The 14655-nt window shown below is 30.6% G+C and overlaps 1 protein-coding gene across 3 annotated transcripts in view; it reads left to right on the top strand.

Moving 5' to 3' along the window:
* The window catches only part of LOC124360602 (bromodomain-containing protein 3-like), a 129526-nt gene that overhangs the window by 107455 nt on the left and 7416 nt on the right, over positions 1-14655 (top strand). For all 3 annotated transcript variants that reach the window (XM_046814350.1, XM_046814349.1, XM_046814348.1), the window contains one exon: positions 13329-13465. In XM_046814350.1, coding sequence (XP_046670306.1) covers positions 13329-13465 — 137 coding nt within the window. The remainder of the gene's footprint in view (positions 1-13328; positions 13466-14655) is intronic.

Raw genomic sequence — 14655 nt, 5'->3', positions numbered from 1 at the left:
GTACTGGTAAAAGCAATTAAATTGGGGAAAAGTGCAAGTTAAAGTTTTCTAAAATAAAGTCCTTAAAAGATTTATTGAATATAATAAATACCATATTTTTATTAACTATTAAATATATTAATAATATTAACTATTACATTTAAAAATTGGTAGTTTTGTAAATATTTTACATACTTTTTTAATTTTGGAAAATACAGTTTTTTTATCATTTTCAGTTATTTTCTAACTTAAACATACATTATCTAAAATATTTCAATATTTTTTACATAGATAAACTTTCATGCATATATCTAAAATAAAAGCTCAAAAATAAATTAACAAAAAATATTGAGTAATGTTGACATTTTCTTTCAACTTTTCGTTTCCCAGCAAATTCATCTTGAAGTTCAAGTTTTTCATTTTGTCACAAACCGTGAATCAGCAAACAGGTTTTGAGCACAGGAAATAATTACATCTTCCACACTTCCATCACTATCACTGATACAGAATTCCACGGTCTAATAATAAAGAACAACTGAATCCCAGAGTATTTTAACCAGCACTTTGCTCAGCATTCAGTCTGGGCTACTCCACACATAATCAGTGTGTATGTCTCCCCAATGGTAAATATTGCATCCAGGGGCTAAAGTATGAATTTTGACCTTACTATTATTTAATTCAGCGTATGTAGCACGATAGGACATGATAATTCATTATTCACGGAAATTAATTTTTGCCTATTGGCTATGGCTTGAAACCCTCTAAGGCTTTAGTTTGGAGACCCCTGCCTTTAGGATGCTATTGGTACTCCTTTAACTAATGGTATTGTGTTCAAAACAGAGAATGTTATACACTTCAAAAAAGGTAAGTTTTTTTAATGCCACTTGGCCACTGTAATCTTCAAAATATACATCAAATGCACATTCATTTACATACACACACAAATCTGTTGAATGTATTTGGAACCTATGATATCAAAATCTTGGTTTGAATTTTACATGTCAGTTTTTATATTTAAGAATAAGAATATGTTTTATTGTTGTTCAGGCTTACAAAAGCATTGACAAAGTCATTTATATTGAGCAGTATTACCACATCAATAACCTACTATAAGGATATTTAAAGTTACAACAAATAAGTCAATAAATAATAAACAATGTATTGCTTAATAAAATCTAACTTAATTAATCTCTATGAAAACTAGCGATCAAATTAACAATAGAAACAATACAAGTTATACATACACAAACAAAACATAAATTTATTTATTAATAAAATTAGATAAACCTTTATTATAAAACATTAATAAATAATTAAGTACAGTTGCACAGTATAAAAATAAATTCTTAGTTTAAAAATTGATCACAGACATTAAAAAAATTCATTTAAAGAATATAAGGGATTGTTGAGTAACCACTTATAAAATTTTTGTTTAAATATCTTCACTGAATGTTCATTTATAAGGTGAAAAATCTTATTGTTCACTTTAACAGACAATACAACGTGACTAGATAAAGATTTGCTCAGTCTGTGATACTCAATTACTGCCTTAATCTTATTACGAGTATTGTGGTCGTGAATTTCATTTGTAAATTTTAACAAGTCATGATTCTACAAAATGAAAGTAATCAAATCAAATATATATAAATTGATGATTGTTTGCACTTCTAATTGAGCGAACAAAGGTCTACTGTGAGCTTTTGTTTCTAATTTTGTTATTACTCTAATTGGTTTTTTTTTTTTTTTTTTTAGAATCAAAATTTCATTGATCCTAGAACAGTTGCCAAATAAAATTAAACCATATCGAAAAACTGATTGAAAATAACCATAATACGCTGTTTTCAGATAGTGACTTGATACACAACTTGTTAATTGTTTTAAAAGATATATAACTCTTGATACTTTGAGGATATATAATCTATATGAGCCTGCCAACTTAACTTATTATCAATGTAGATTCCTAAAAATGTAGTCCTGGAAACCCTATCCTAGTCAATATTATTGCTGTCCATAGTTCTTAACGTAAATAACAATCTTTTGAGTTTTATTTTCATTAAGCAAAAATCCATTTGTTCTGAACCAAGAAGCAACATCTGTTATAGTGGCTTGAGATAGTGAATTAAGTTCATTCACATTATTGGCAATATTTAGGAATGTTGTATCATCAGCATATAAAAATGATTTTGTGTTTAATGAGTTTGGCAAATCATTAATGCTAATTAAAAATAAGAGTGGTCCCAACACAGATCCTTGAGGTACTCCCCATTCAACAAAAACATCCTTTGTATGTTTCATCATTAACTGAAACTGACTGTAATTGGTTCTTAAGATAAGATTCAAAAAATTTTAGAGGTGTACCAGAAATACTATAATATTTCAACTTCAATAAAAGGTCATCATGATTTACACAATCAAAAGCCTTACTCAAGTCACAAAAAGTAACCTGAGCAAATGCTCTATTTTCAAATGTCAAAAGAATTTCTCTTACCAGCCTGTCCACAGCATCAATTGTAGGTCTTCCCTTTCTAAATCCAAACTGAGAAAATTGTAGGTAGTTATTATTTTCAAAGAAGAAGCTAACCTGATCATATACTATCAATTCCAACAGCTTGGCTAATATAGGGATTAATGATACTGGACGATAACTCTCGGGTTCATCCCACTCTCCTTTCTTAAAAATCGGACAAATTTTTTATTTTTTTTATTTGTTTGGAAAGACACCTTCCATTAAACACTGGTTGAAACTAAACGACAGAGGTTCAGCAATAGTGTGTATTATATTATATATTTATTGGAATATGTATTCAATTTATAATTATTTACAGTTGCTCCACTCATCTTTTCTTATAAAATAGGTAGTTTAAGAATAACATATGTTATTTTTCACCTGTGCAGCCTCTTCCTGCGTGACTTATTTTAGCAGTCTAACTATGATACATCTCTAACTACAGAATACGTCGTTAACACCTTCATAGCGATACAAGTCATGTACTGACTAGAATAGCCGGAGTAGTAGTTATGTGGGTCCACCGCAGTCAATTTGTTAAGCTATGATACATTTCTAGTTACAGAATACGTCATTAACACCTTCATAGCGATACGAGTCATGTACCGACTTTAGGGAAGTCAGAGTAGTAGTTAGGTGCGTTCACTGTAGTCAATTTGTTAAGCTACAATACATCTCTAGCTACAGAATACGTCGTTAACACCTTCACTGCGATATGAGTCATGTACCGACTTTAGAGTAGTAGTAGTAGTTAGTTGCGTCCACTGTAGTCAGTTTGTTAAGCTACGATACATCTCTAGCGACAGAATACTTGCTAACACCTTCACTGCGATATGAGTCATGTACCGACTTTAGAGTAGTAGTAGTAGTTAGGTGTGTCCAGCACAGTCATCTGTTAACCGAGTCAATTATGAATAAAATAACTGTGGTAGGTATTGGTCTATGTTAACAAAGAACGATCAAACTTTTCAAATATAACTAATTAACTCAATGATTACATAACTTGGACAGAAATCAGAAATTTCATCATGAAATAGGCAATTGATAGTCATTTTTCTACAATCAGGAATAACAATCTATTGTGCAATACATTTTACTAGAGGGTTAAATAATTACAGAAAAGAACATAATGGTTTAGTGTATTAAACTATACATTCCACATCTCTTCAAATTAACTGTAAAATTATTCTAAAATATGAAATAAGTTTAAGTAATAAAAACTTTAAAAAATAAAGGATAAAATGTTAATAAATGATTTGTTATAAAAAAACAATAGCAAATAAATTAAACCGGTATTAGCTTACACTACTTTAAAATCTTAAGGTATTAGTATCACAGGCCACTAAACTTTTTACAGGGTAAAAGGCTTCCTTCTTAAACCATTTCTATAAATATTTTTAATGGTATGTTATAAAATAATTTAGGCTATTAATTATTGAAGTCAAACTTACCATTTTGCAGCTATTTTGTGTCTATGTCATTGATGTAATCACAATTATTGTAAATGAAGCTCTCCGATAGGTACCAATAGATAGAGTATAACACTGTAGTCTGGGGTGGTGAGATGGGAGCCATAGATGTATGTGCCATGCACAGTCCAATACATTGTCACGTGACAGACAAATAACAACTAAATACTGTGTTTTGTACTGGCTATACTAATATATAAACTAATAACACTATCACACTCGACTACTTGCTGTTGTAGCAGTTGTGTTTTTAAAAACTATTTTTTTGTTATTCACATGCAAACTTAAAATACTTGTTTTTGTGTGGATCCTCCCTAAGCACCAGATCTGGCTAAGGCCTGCTCACAATTATTGATTAATTAACATCATTGATTTGTCGGTCCTATATACTGTACTTAGTACTATAACTTTTCACTTGTGCTTTGTCGAAACAGAGACATGTTATGTATTCATTAACCCTTCATTTATTCCTTAAAAAATACTGACACTGTTGAACAAAGAGTGGTTTTCAAATTTAAGAGGCATGATTGGTGAAAATAAGAGAATATTTACCTGATGAGCTGACATGAAGTGATTGTGTGTAATATTATTACCTGCAAAATGTCAAGGTTTTTCTTGATCAATGTAAGCTGCAAACTATGAAACCAACAAAATTGGTGTAGTGATTGTAAGTATAAGGTAAGAATCAAGGTTTCCGGAACTATTAATATTCAAGGAGCAGTTTACTGAAGAAAAAATTCATCTTCTTGCAGTTAGTAGCAGTATTGCTGGTGAGCACAAAATTTTTGTCTCTTCTGTCTGAGACTCCTGTCAAAATCTGCATATCATTTTGGCAATAAAACTGTGTTTTTATTCGTTAAATTTTAAAATTATTTAATCTAATTTGAACTTTCAATTGTTGGACTTCATTTAATATAAGATTTTATCAGGGCTGTGAATTGATTGTGATTATCCATAACTTGAAATGAAAATTTAGTCTGTTAAATCCTTTTCTCTAAGAATCATAGCTTTTTTTAATCTTAAACAAAGGTAGGGCAATAACAAATTAAATTAAATATTAAGGTATTAATAACTTCAGTCGACTTAAAAATTTCATTAATATCTTACCATTTGTTTGATTTTATTAAGTTTAAGCTGTATTTTTTCACAAAATGTTAATTTAACCTTTTATAACATGAAAGTAAATTTAAAAATTAGTGCAGAAGTTGTTGTGTGAATGTTGAATTGAAATAAAATCACTTTATTAGGAGTAAATAATTTTAAAAATCTAAAGTAAACAATGTTTGGAGATATCACTAGTTGAACTACATGCCAAATTTTATAAAAATTGTATTTTCAAAATTGTCTCAAGCAATTAACAAGAATGGGTGGATACTCAGGCACATACACATAATAAAGTAAACATTTTCATGAGACCAATTTTTTTCCGACGCAAATCACCTCAATCAAAATGAATATTTCCACCAAAATTGATTATTGAAACAATTGATATTTTGAGTCATTGGAATACTTATAACTAACTATGTGTCATTGAGCAAATTTAACCCTTCGCGCGCTGTTGACAAATATAACCGCCAATATTTACTTTGCTCAAAACGCTGTTGACAAATATATTCGCTTTTAAACATTGAGGTTATTATTGGGAGTAAGTAGTTCCCAGTTTTGCCGGTGGAGTGCAGCAACTGCTGGAGCATATATCCCTCAATAGAAAAGCACAGTTATAGTTGTCCCCGCCTCCCGGTTTTTCTCCAAGCTGCAAAATGGCGGCGCACTACCCATGCCACTGCCTGTTTTGCCAGACACAAGCGCTACTGACGAACTAACTCGCCGGTTTAGTTCGTTCGCGGACTGCGAGTGGAACTGTTGTGTTTACATTGTCAAATTGGTTTTTGACATATTGGGAAGATGTGTTGTGTGTACACGCAACGGTTTACGCAAGGAGGCCATTTACGTGTGCGAGACATGCACCGCCCGGCCGAACCTGCACCCGGATACGTGTTTCAAGACGTACCACACCGTGATGGCTAATTTTAGATCTTTTTATACCCATTAATGTTTTATTTTAATTGTATAATATACATATAATACACTATAATATAATATTATACACGATAATAAAATTTCGTTCAACATTTCGTTAAATTTGGTGTATTTATATTTTTTTATAATTTAAATAAACGTATTAAAAAAATTACACTTTTTTTTGTTCCCAAAAGTCTTTTTATATGGTAACAATCTCAAATACAACATTAGCGTTGACTTTATGGAAAAAAAAATTTTGAGGTATATGTAGCGTTTAGGTATGGTGCGTCCCAAATTGCCGTAGCGCGGGAAGGGTTTTTAATGTTTTTTACAAAATCCTTTGTTTCATATTTGGAATTTTGGGCCCGTTACAATGTACTTTTGGTTATGTATGGATGAACATAAAAAATAGTGAACATAGCATAAAAAAAAAACAATGTGTAGATTATAAAAATAGCCATTGGCTTGCTATGGGAGCTTTACTCCCAACTGTCCTGTTAATCTTAGTAGGTTCAACAGCCATTTTTACTGAAGTAAGAATTTTGAAACTAATCTCCACAATATTCCGAAAACAATCCATTTGAGAGGTTTGAATTTTGTCTGTAACGTAACTTCCTAAAGTAACATACTATCCAATTTGGTCTAGTTATAATTTTAAAACCCTTTCTTTTGGACAATTTTCATACCTTCAAAAAAGTGCCAGTGTTCAATTTTTCTAGGCATGTCCTTGTGTTAGTTGAAAACAAGGAACATTGTGCAAATTTGTTATCAGTGGATTCACTGAACTAACTTTTAAGTGTATGTTTATAAAATGATACAGTCCCTTTACTAAATAATTTGTTTACAGTATAATGGAGAATTTCACATTCTAATAAAATATAAGGTAACTTACACAAAAGTTTGTACTATAAAACCTATAAGTTCATGTACTATCATGGGAACCAACTAAACCCTTAAAATGCGACATACAGATTCGTCTGTATTATTGGAATTGTGATAATCGAGGCATTCAGGAGTATCCGTTTATTATGTACATTATAATGCACAAAAATGCTGCAAATGTGCAGGAATGTGTAGATGTCCATTAGAATGCAAATTAATTGCATATCACGGAAAAATCAATATAAAACCATTGCTTTTCTTTAGTTGGCATTTCATTATATGATGCGAGGCTTGGCATATGGGTATAACTCTACAGTGCTCCTACGTTTACAGTGCATCTACATGTAAACTGGTAGAACTTGTTCAATAGAGTTTCTTGTTTGTTATTTCTTCTTCCAATAAATAGAAAATAAATTTAACTTTGGCAAAATCAGAATTTTGTAATCTTTAAAGTGCACTCTAATTGATCCCACACCAAATTTTTGTCAGCGTGTAAGGGTTAAATTTTAACTAAAAAAATAAAGGCAATAAATGGATGTCAGGGCATTAGAAGTAGAGAAAGATATAACCGTTTTGCAGGAATTATAACAAATTTCAAACCCTAATTTTGGCATTTGTTTGATAATGGCACCTTAGTTTATTTATCCTGCTAGATTTTTAAAGTTTAACAATACAGATAAATATAAATTCCTACCAAATATCCAAGAGATATAAACACATATGCACATTTTTTTGAGGAAGAGGCAGGAGAAATGCAATTACGCACGCAAGTGGCCAGCCTGTAATTACACATATGCACATATAACTAGTAATTATCACAACAATACTTGTTTAAATAACTATTAACTGATTATAGTGCTCTACTTTTAATATGAGGGTCTTCCAAAAACTCATTTTGGCTTATAATTACAATTATACACATTCAAGCAATAAACTTGAAACACAACACAACAATGCATATATAGTTGACATGAACAAATATTAGGGGGTGAGGGTCCAGGGTACTCAAGCCCAATATTTTGAAAGAAAAACATTAAAATTGCTCCCAGTAGTTTGTTGTTTAAGATTAAGCACCCAGACTTGTGTAAGCATAAACTTCTTCCCTTACTTCTATCCTGCCTCATCTCATCAGTACAATCTGCCTTAAAAGGAGTTGTCTAAAATTGTGTTTAATATATTTGACCATGTTTTTTATTGAAATGGTTATATTTCGATGTTTTATATTAAACAATCCAATGTTGTGTTTCTATTGCATTTTTAATATGTTTATTTTGCAAAATACCTAGAATTTACATTGTGTGTTGAAGAAAAAGAAACCTGCAACACTAATGCAGTAAAATAGTGTTGTATAAAAAAGACTGCTTACACGATGGTACAACTATTGCTGGTCTTAGACATTTTCACCTAAATCCACAGTAGTTGTCAGTACTTTGTTACTATTTTAGTTCGAAGACCTAATTTTCCAATCACTTCAACATGAAAAGTTTAAATAAAATTGTTTGGACAGTGAAAGGTTTTTGATTCTAATGTGTTGAATTACATGTCATAATATGCAAAATTTGTGTTTATCACTCATCACCTAAAGTAATTACTGACTAGTGTTATGTATTGACATTAAGATGGTGCTCAGAATATGTAGAACACATTTATGAGTCCTTAAAGCTCAACATTGTCCCGAGCCTCTGTTTTTGGAAAGCATTTTATACCCCATAAACCACACAGTGTGTCAACTCCCTATGAAATAATTTTCAACTATGCCACTGATATAGTTGAAGTTTGGTCAGTATTGATAAGTACCTGTACTGAATTATAAGATCATCGGTTTATTGATACAGACTATGGTATAGCATTAGTTTTATGAATATAAACAAAAACTTTGTTGTCATTATGGTGGGATAAGATGTAGTGATAATAACCTTATTTACTGAATACTAAGCAAGAATGTATTAGTGTGAGATAAAACTAAAAATTTCAGATCACTAGAAGAACATTTTGGTGTATGGTTGTCGTAACCAAGCTCTGCTGAAACTATTGTGACAACACAGCTGAAAGTTGTATATCAATTGAATTTTCATCCATTTATGAAACTGAAGTAGATGAATATCTTCTGCTATCAATATAAATAAGGAATAAATCAAACATGCTGAAATAGTAAACATAAACTTTAAGTTATGTTAACAAAGAAAGAAGCTAAATTTTACTTGAAAAATCCTAGAAGTCATAAGCAGCTTTACATACTTTATAATTTTAAATTTGGAAAATATTCCTAAAAACATTTAACAAGATTTTTATTACACATTGGACCGAGTAAGAAAGTATAGGTTTGTACACCTTGCGTGAGTGGTGAAAATCTCCAAGCAACAATAATTCCAATTTATGGTATCTCTTTTATTATTGAAAATACACCTTTCCCAGCGAACTGGCTCTATCGTAGTACTAATAATAGATTTCTTGCTTATAAGTCACTTTGAGAGGTTATTAACCTATCGGTATGCTGTCTGCTTCAACTCAATTTGTACATGTAATACAAATTGCAGTTTTGTTAGAGTAGTTACATCAGTACTTTTATTTCAGTATCCACACACTTGTGATGTAACAATCAAATTAAACATAAGGTTAACAAAAATATACTTTACTGGGCATAACTTGTTTAAGTTCCTCAGTCAGATAGGAAGTAGTCAGAAAGTAGGTGTTTTTAATGTTAATCAACCAACTAACTGAGCAACTATCAATTAATATAGTTAATCTGAACATAGTATATTTTCAATACAGATTATTAAAAAAGCTGGAAATTGATAAAACTTTCAGTTTTATGGCTCTTTTGTTCGCTCAGTTATATTTACAATTGTGCTTAACTTTAAAAAGTAAAAACACGAAAATAAGTATAAAGTGTTTTTTGAAACTCAAAAGCCATACATATCCGTTTTCTTTGTATGATAAATGACTTGTGTCCACCTGCACCCATTACACGTAGTTCTTTTTGAGTTCTTACAGGAGAATATATCATGTAAGTCAGAATACAACATCTGTACATAAAGGCACCAATTATACTTTATTTTTCCAAAACTAATGTGGTATTTGAGATCGTTTGGGGAGTGCTGCAGTTTCATAGAGAATTGCAGAACTATCTTAACAATAGTGCAGCTTTTCTTTATATCATTTTCTTGTGTTTTTAGTAGTGGTCTTATATGTTTTTTAGTTTTATGTATAACCAAATTTTAAACTTTGTAATTGAATAAAAAATAAATAAATAAAACGGGAAGCAGGCGAAACTATTTGGCTTTGGGTAGGGGATGAATGTGATTGAAAAGCACACCACACCAGGGGGTGTAGAATAAATCTGAATCCAAACAATTTAGATATCCTAATTCAAAGTAAAACATTAAACTTCTATATTTTAATTTTCGGGCCGCTGGGGGTTTCTATCCCCCCTTGATTACACCACTGACAAGAAGATAATCTTAGTAAATTAAGTGATAGCAATTGTGTGATAAGGTGTGGATATTTATTTTATGTTTATTATATAATTTTTATTTTGACGTTAGCATTGATGTGTTTGGTTAGTTGTATATTTTTCTAGTGTATGCACTAAAATTTACTTTTAAACACACAAAAGCTAAATTAATAATTTAAGACGTTTTATCGTGCTAGCCAGTGGCAGCTTGCAAGTGTGAACGCTGGGAATTACAACCATTATGGATCTTCAGAAATAGGGATCAAGTTTCTTTACTTTTTTATATTTAGTGAATTCAAGCTTGTATCAACTCTCATTAAATTTAAAATTGTTTCATTGAATAATTTATACTGTGATCTATATCATATTTTGGTATGTTGGTGGTTACAGTATGATAAAAACTTACGTTTTTAAGTTTCAACTTTTAAGCATATCGCATGTGTTATAGATCCTCACTCTAGTTCAAAATTTTTATGTAAGTATATTATTAGCAGTATAATAGTATAAAGAAGACCTAAAAATTAGTCGAAAGTTCACTTATTGTAAATTTTAATTTCTCTTGATCCACCTGAGATAGCATCGATTGTAGCTGTGGTCCAGTGTCTATAACTTGGTTATAACTAATAAATTGAAGGTTTAAAAAAAACAACTGTCCTTGTGTGTTTGGCTTGATTGCTCCTTGTTAAGATGAGTCCGTCTCAAAGGGTGAAGTATAACCGCAAGATTACAAGCCTATGGAAAATCATCTGTCAGCCATTGAATTGAGGGCTTCTTAAACACCTCTCTTGTGACACACATTGTTTCATCACGAGTAAATTACTCTAATTCCTCAAGTGAGTTTTAAAAATAAATGAACGTCACATAACTTGACTTAAAGGCAATTGATAATCATTTCAGAAACTATACTTGATCTGAGGATTATGAAAGATGCTGTTGTGGAGGTCTGAGGGAATACAATTTTTTCGTGTTACAGTTTTAAGCCATAATGATCAATCTATCTATTACTGGATTGCTGAATATTCATACACAATGTTCTGTGTTTCTGAACTTGTACAGCTGCATTACTGTCACACTGTTACTCCAAGTCTATATGAACAAGAAAAATGTTCCTTACAATTCTGTAATAAAAGCCTACACAAGCAGTGCAACAACACTAGTTGCTTGCCTGTAATTGGTCAATATTATATTTTGTATAACTAATTATTTTCTTAAGACTATTGAAGATTATTTATTTATGTTTTGTTTAAATGGACAAGCAAAGTACATGCTCAAACCATTGGTAAAATATAAGTTTATTATTTTTATAATTTTTGTTTTAGTTTTGAGTACTATTCATTTCATATTATTACCTTCGTTAAATCTGTAATAATCATGTTAAGCCTAATTTGTGTCTTCATGAAAAAAATAATATTTTTACTACTTTTTTATTTTAATTGTTGTAATTATTAGGTAACTCTTAATAAAAAATCTCATTCACACATGTACAGGGTACAAGAATAGCATCAATATAAATGTATATATTTCCCTCATTGAGTGTACACAAATTTTAAAAAAATGTATAAAATAAAAGATATCAAATTTGGCTTTTATTGGTGGAGAATGGGCCCATGGGCTTCTGTAAGTTACAGAAACTATACTTATACAAATATATATATATATATATATATATATATATAGTTTTTGAAATAATTCTTAAAGCTTTTTTCTGTTGCAGTAAGATTTTGTCTAAATTTATTTTTGTTGTAGCTCTTTTTATGTTTATGAGACATATGAGAAGTTATCATAGCAAAGTAGTGAGTAGGTTTTTAGTGTCTCAATGCTACATACCTCCTCTCATTTTTCATGAGGCAAACAGACCAGAGGTCATTTTATTTACCACATGATCAAAACTTTTGTCCCAATCTAAATGCTGATCTAATATTACTCCAAGAAACTTTGTATTATCTACTTGGGTCAATTTTGAATTTTCTAATCAGCAAGTAATTTTCATTGTTAACATGAAGTCAGACTTTGTTCAACACATCACATATATGTTCAGTCAGCGTTTTCAGCCTACACAACAGCTGATGATGATAGCAACTCACAAATGTTGCACTTGTTTTTCATCTGGAGCAAGACGGATGGTAGCAAACAAAACTTATAGATGTCTAAAGAAAAACTTCAATTTTTTTCTTTCCAGGTATTTTTTTTTTTTATAAGACAAAAGTCCTTTTCATTTGCCAAAACAAAAACAACTATATTTGAGTCACTTGCCACTATAGAGAGCATGTATGCAGTTGCTAGCCAACCAATCTTTTTATGTCTAAAGAAAACCGACTTCTAACAAATAAAACACATGTTTAGAAAGACCTGCTCTCTTTAATTATGTAAGTTCTCAAAATTAAAATTTCCGTGTGTATGGTACTTAAGAATATAGGTAGTTAGACCGAACTTTGTGTCTGGCACTAACAATGCGACTACTATATAACATGCTTAAGTCAAGTGGTGAGGTTTATCGGAAATTTAAATACCTACTTGGTTAATTTAGTTCATTGGGAACATGTGGGTATTTTTGTTGTCAGCCTTAAAACCTTATTTGATGGTTAAACGTCATAGAAGTGGAGATGACACAGTGATTCAATATAAGTTTCTGGCCATTACAGAGTGAACTTAGGGGAACTGAAAATGAGTCGCTGGCTAGTAGGAGGATTAAATAAATACTTAAATTATCCTGAAGAGAAGTTTTTGTGTTGTAATTTCCCTATGTGGTATTTAGTTCATGTACAAATGGTATATATGCACAGGCTTTTTAGCTGAAGCCCTTTTCCTACTGATCACCTCCGAAATAGTCTTTCATTTTAATTTTTTTTTAAATCCATATTTTCATATTATTGTTTTTATTTTCAAAGAAAGGGTCGACTATTAGTTCAAAATGTGCTCTCTATGTATACTGTAATAGTTTGTCAAAACTGGAGTTTTTAATTTGTTAAATGTCAGTATATACAATACTAATCTATTATTGTATTCTTGAATTTAGGTGTAATCAACAATTCAATAACTAATGCAATGCCTGTGCCCACACCTGTGCTTGTCAACGCATCATTGCCAGTTACTGACATGAACAAAAACTCAACTGCCTCTACAAATAACTTTGCTGCTGCCTTCAAACCAAAGGTATCAACTACTCACTTGTATTTTAGCTAAACATATTTCCATGTGATTAATTATTTACACTTGTGTTTAACATAATGTACAATTTTATTCTAAAAATTAAGTAAAGTCAATGTACCTTCAAACTGATTTTTTTGAGCAATTTGATAGTATGAGAATGTTATTTGTAATAAAAATTTACAGATTATTGAAATACATTCTCTTAAGAAGTCCATAGCTTTGTATCAATCTGGTAGAAACTATAGGTCTGGTGGTGGCCTTTTGTAATAGTGATTTTGCACAGTTGTCCATTGTAAATGTAGAACAAATTCATGATAGATCTAGTGAAAGAAGCAACATCTCACCTCATTACATATTGCATCGACTCTCAGTTTATAATAATAGTGTAATTACCTAGGATTGCCTCTCAGTCCCTCTTTCTTACCTGTAGATAGGTTTTGACCTTCATTTAGATGTTTTTATATTTATTATTAGTTTGTATGTTTGCATATAAAGGAAATTATTTAGAAATAATAACTCCTAGTTTTTATGTCAATAACAACTAGAAAGTGTGGTTTTTGGTGCTTTGCAGACAAACTGCAACTTTGAACATTTATAACTCCGAGACTTGTGATCCAATTAAAACTAACTATTTGACAGATAGGTATAGGTGTACTCTTTTTGCATATATGTAATTTTACTATAAATAAGTTGTTATCAAATTACCAGCTTAACTTTAATTTTTGAACGGGCGGTTCAAAAATTTGGTATTGGTGCCGTTATGGAGCTCTTAAAGTTGATATTTTGGGTGGTTAGTAATTTTGTAAACCACTATTTAACATGTTAAAATTTTAACAGTCTATTATGCTTCCTCAGTTGGAGGTTTGGTATTTTAGGTGGATTTCATCACGATATTCGTGTTGCCTACAGTATTTGTTAGAAACTCTATGGATGATTGTAAGTTAGAGACTTCCTTTGCAAGGTGTAGAATAAAAGAAATTTGAAGTAGATCCAGAAATTACTGCTTTATTGTGAGAGGTGAATTCTACAAGCAACAAAAAGCAATCAATATTTTATATTATAATCAGAATGCATTTCATTTGTTATTTTGTTAAATTATGTTAATTGTACTAAATTCAAATTCATTACTCTAGTAACGCTTCAATATTTGCATTATGAACGTTTGTTGTTAAATCACATTTTATTTTTCTATA

Source organism: Homalodisca vitripennis, chromosome 4 (genome assembly GCF_021130785.1).
Source record: "Homalodisca vitripennis isolate AUS2020 chromosome 4, UT_GWSS_2.1, whole genome shotgun sequence".
Classification (NCBI taxonomy): domain Eukaryota; kingdom Metazoa; phylum Arthropoda; class Insecta; order Hemiptera; family Cicadellidae; genus Homalodisca; species Homalodisca vitripennis.
This window is presented reverse-complemented; position numbering and strand designations above follow the sequence as displayed.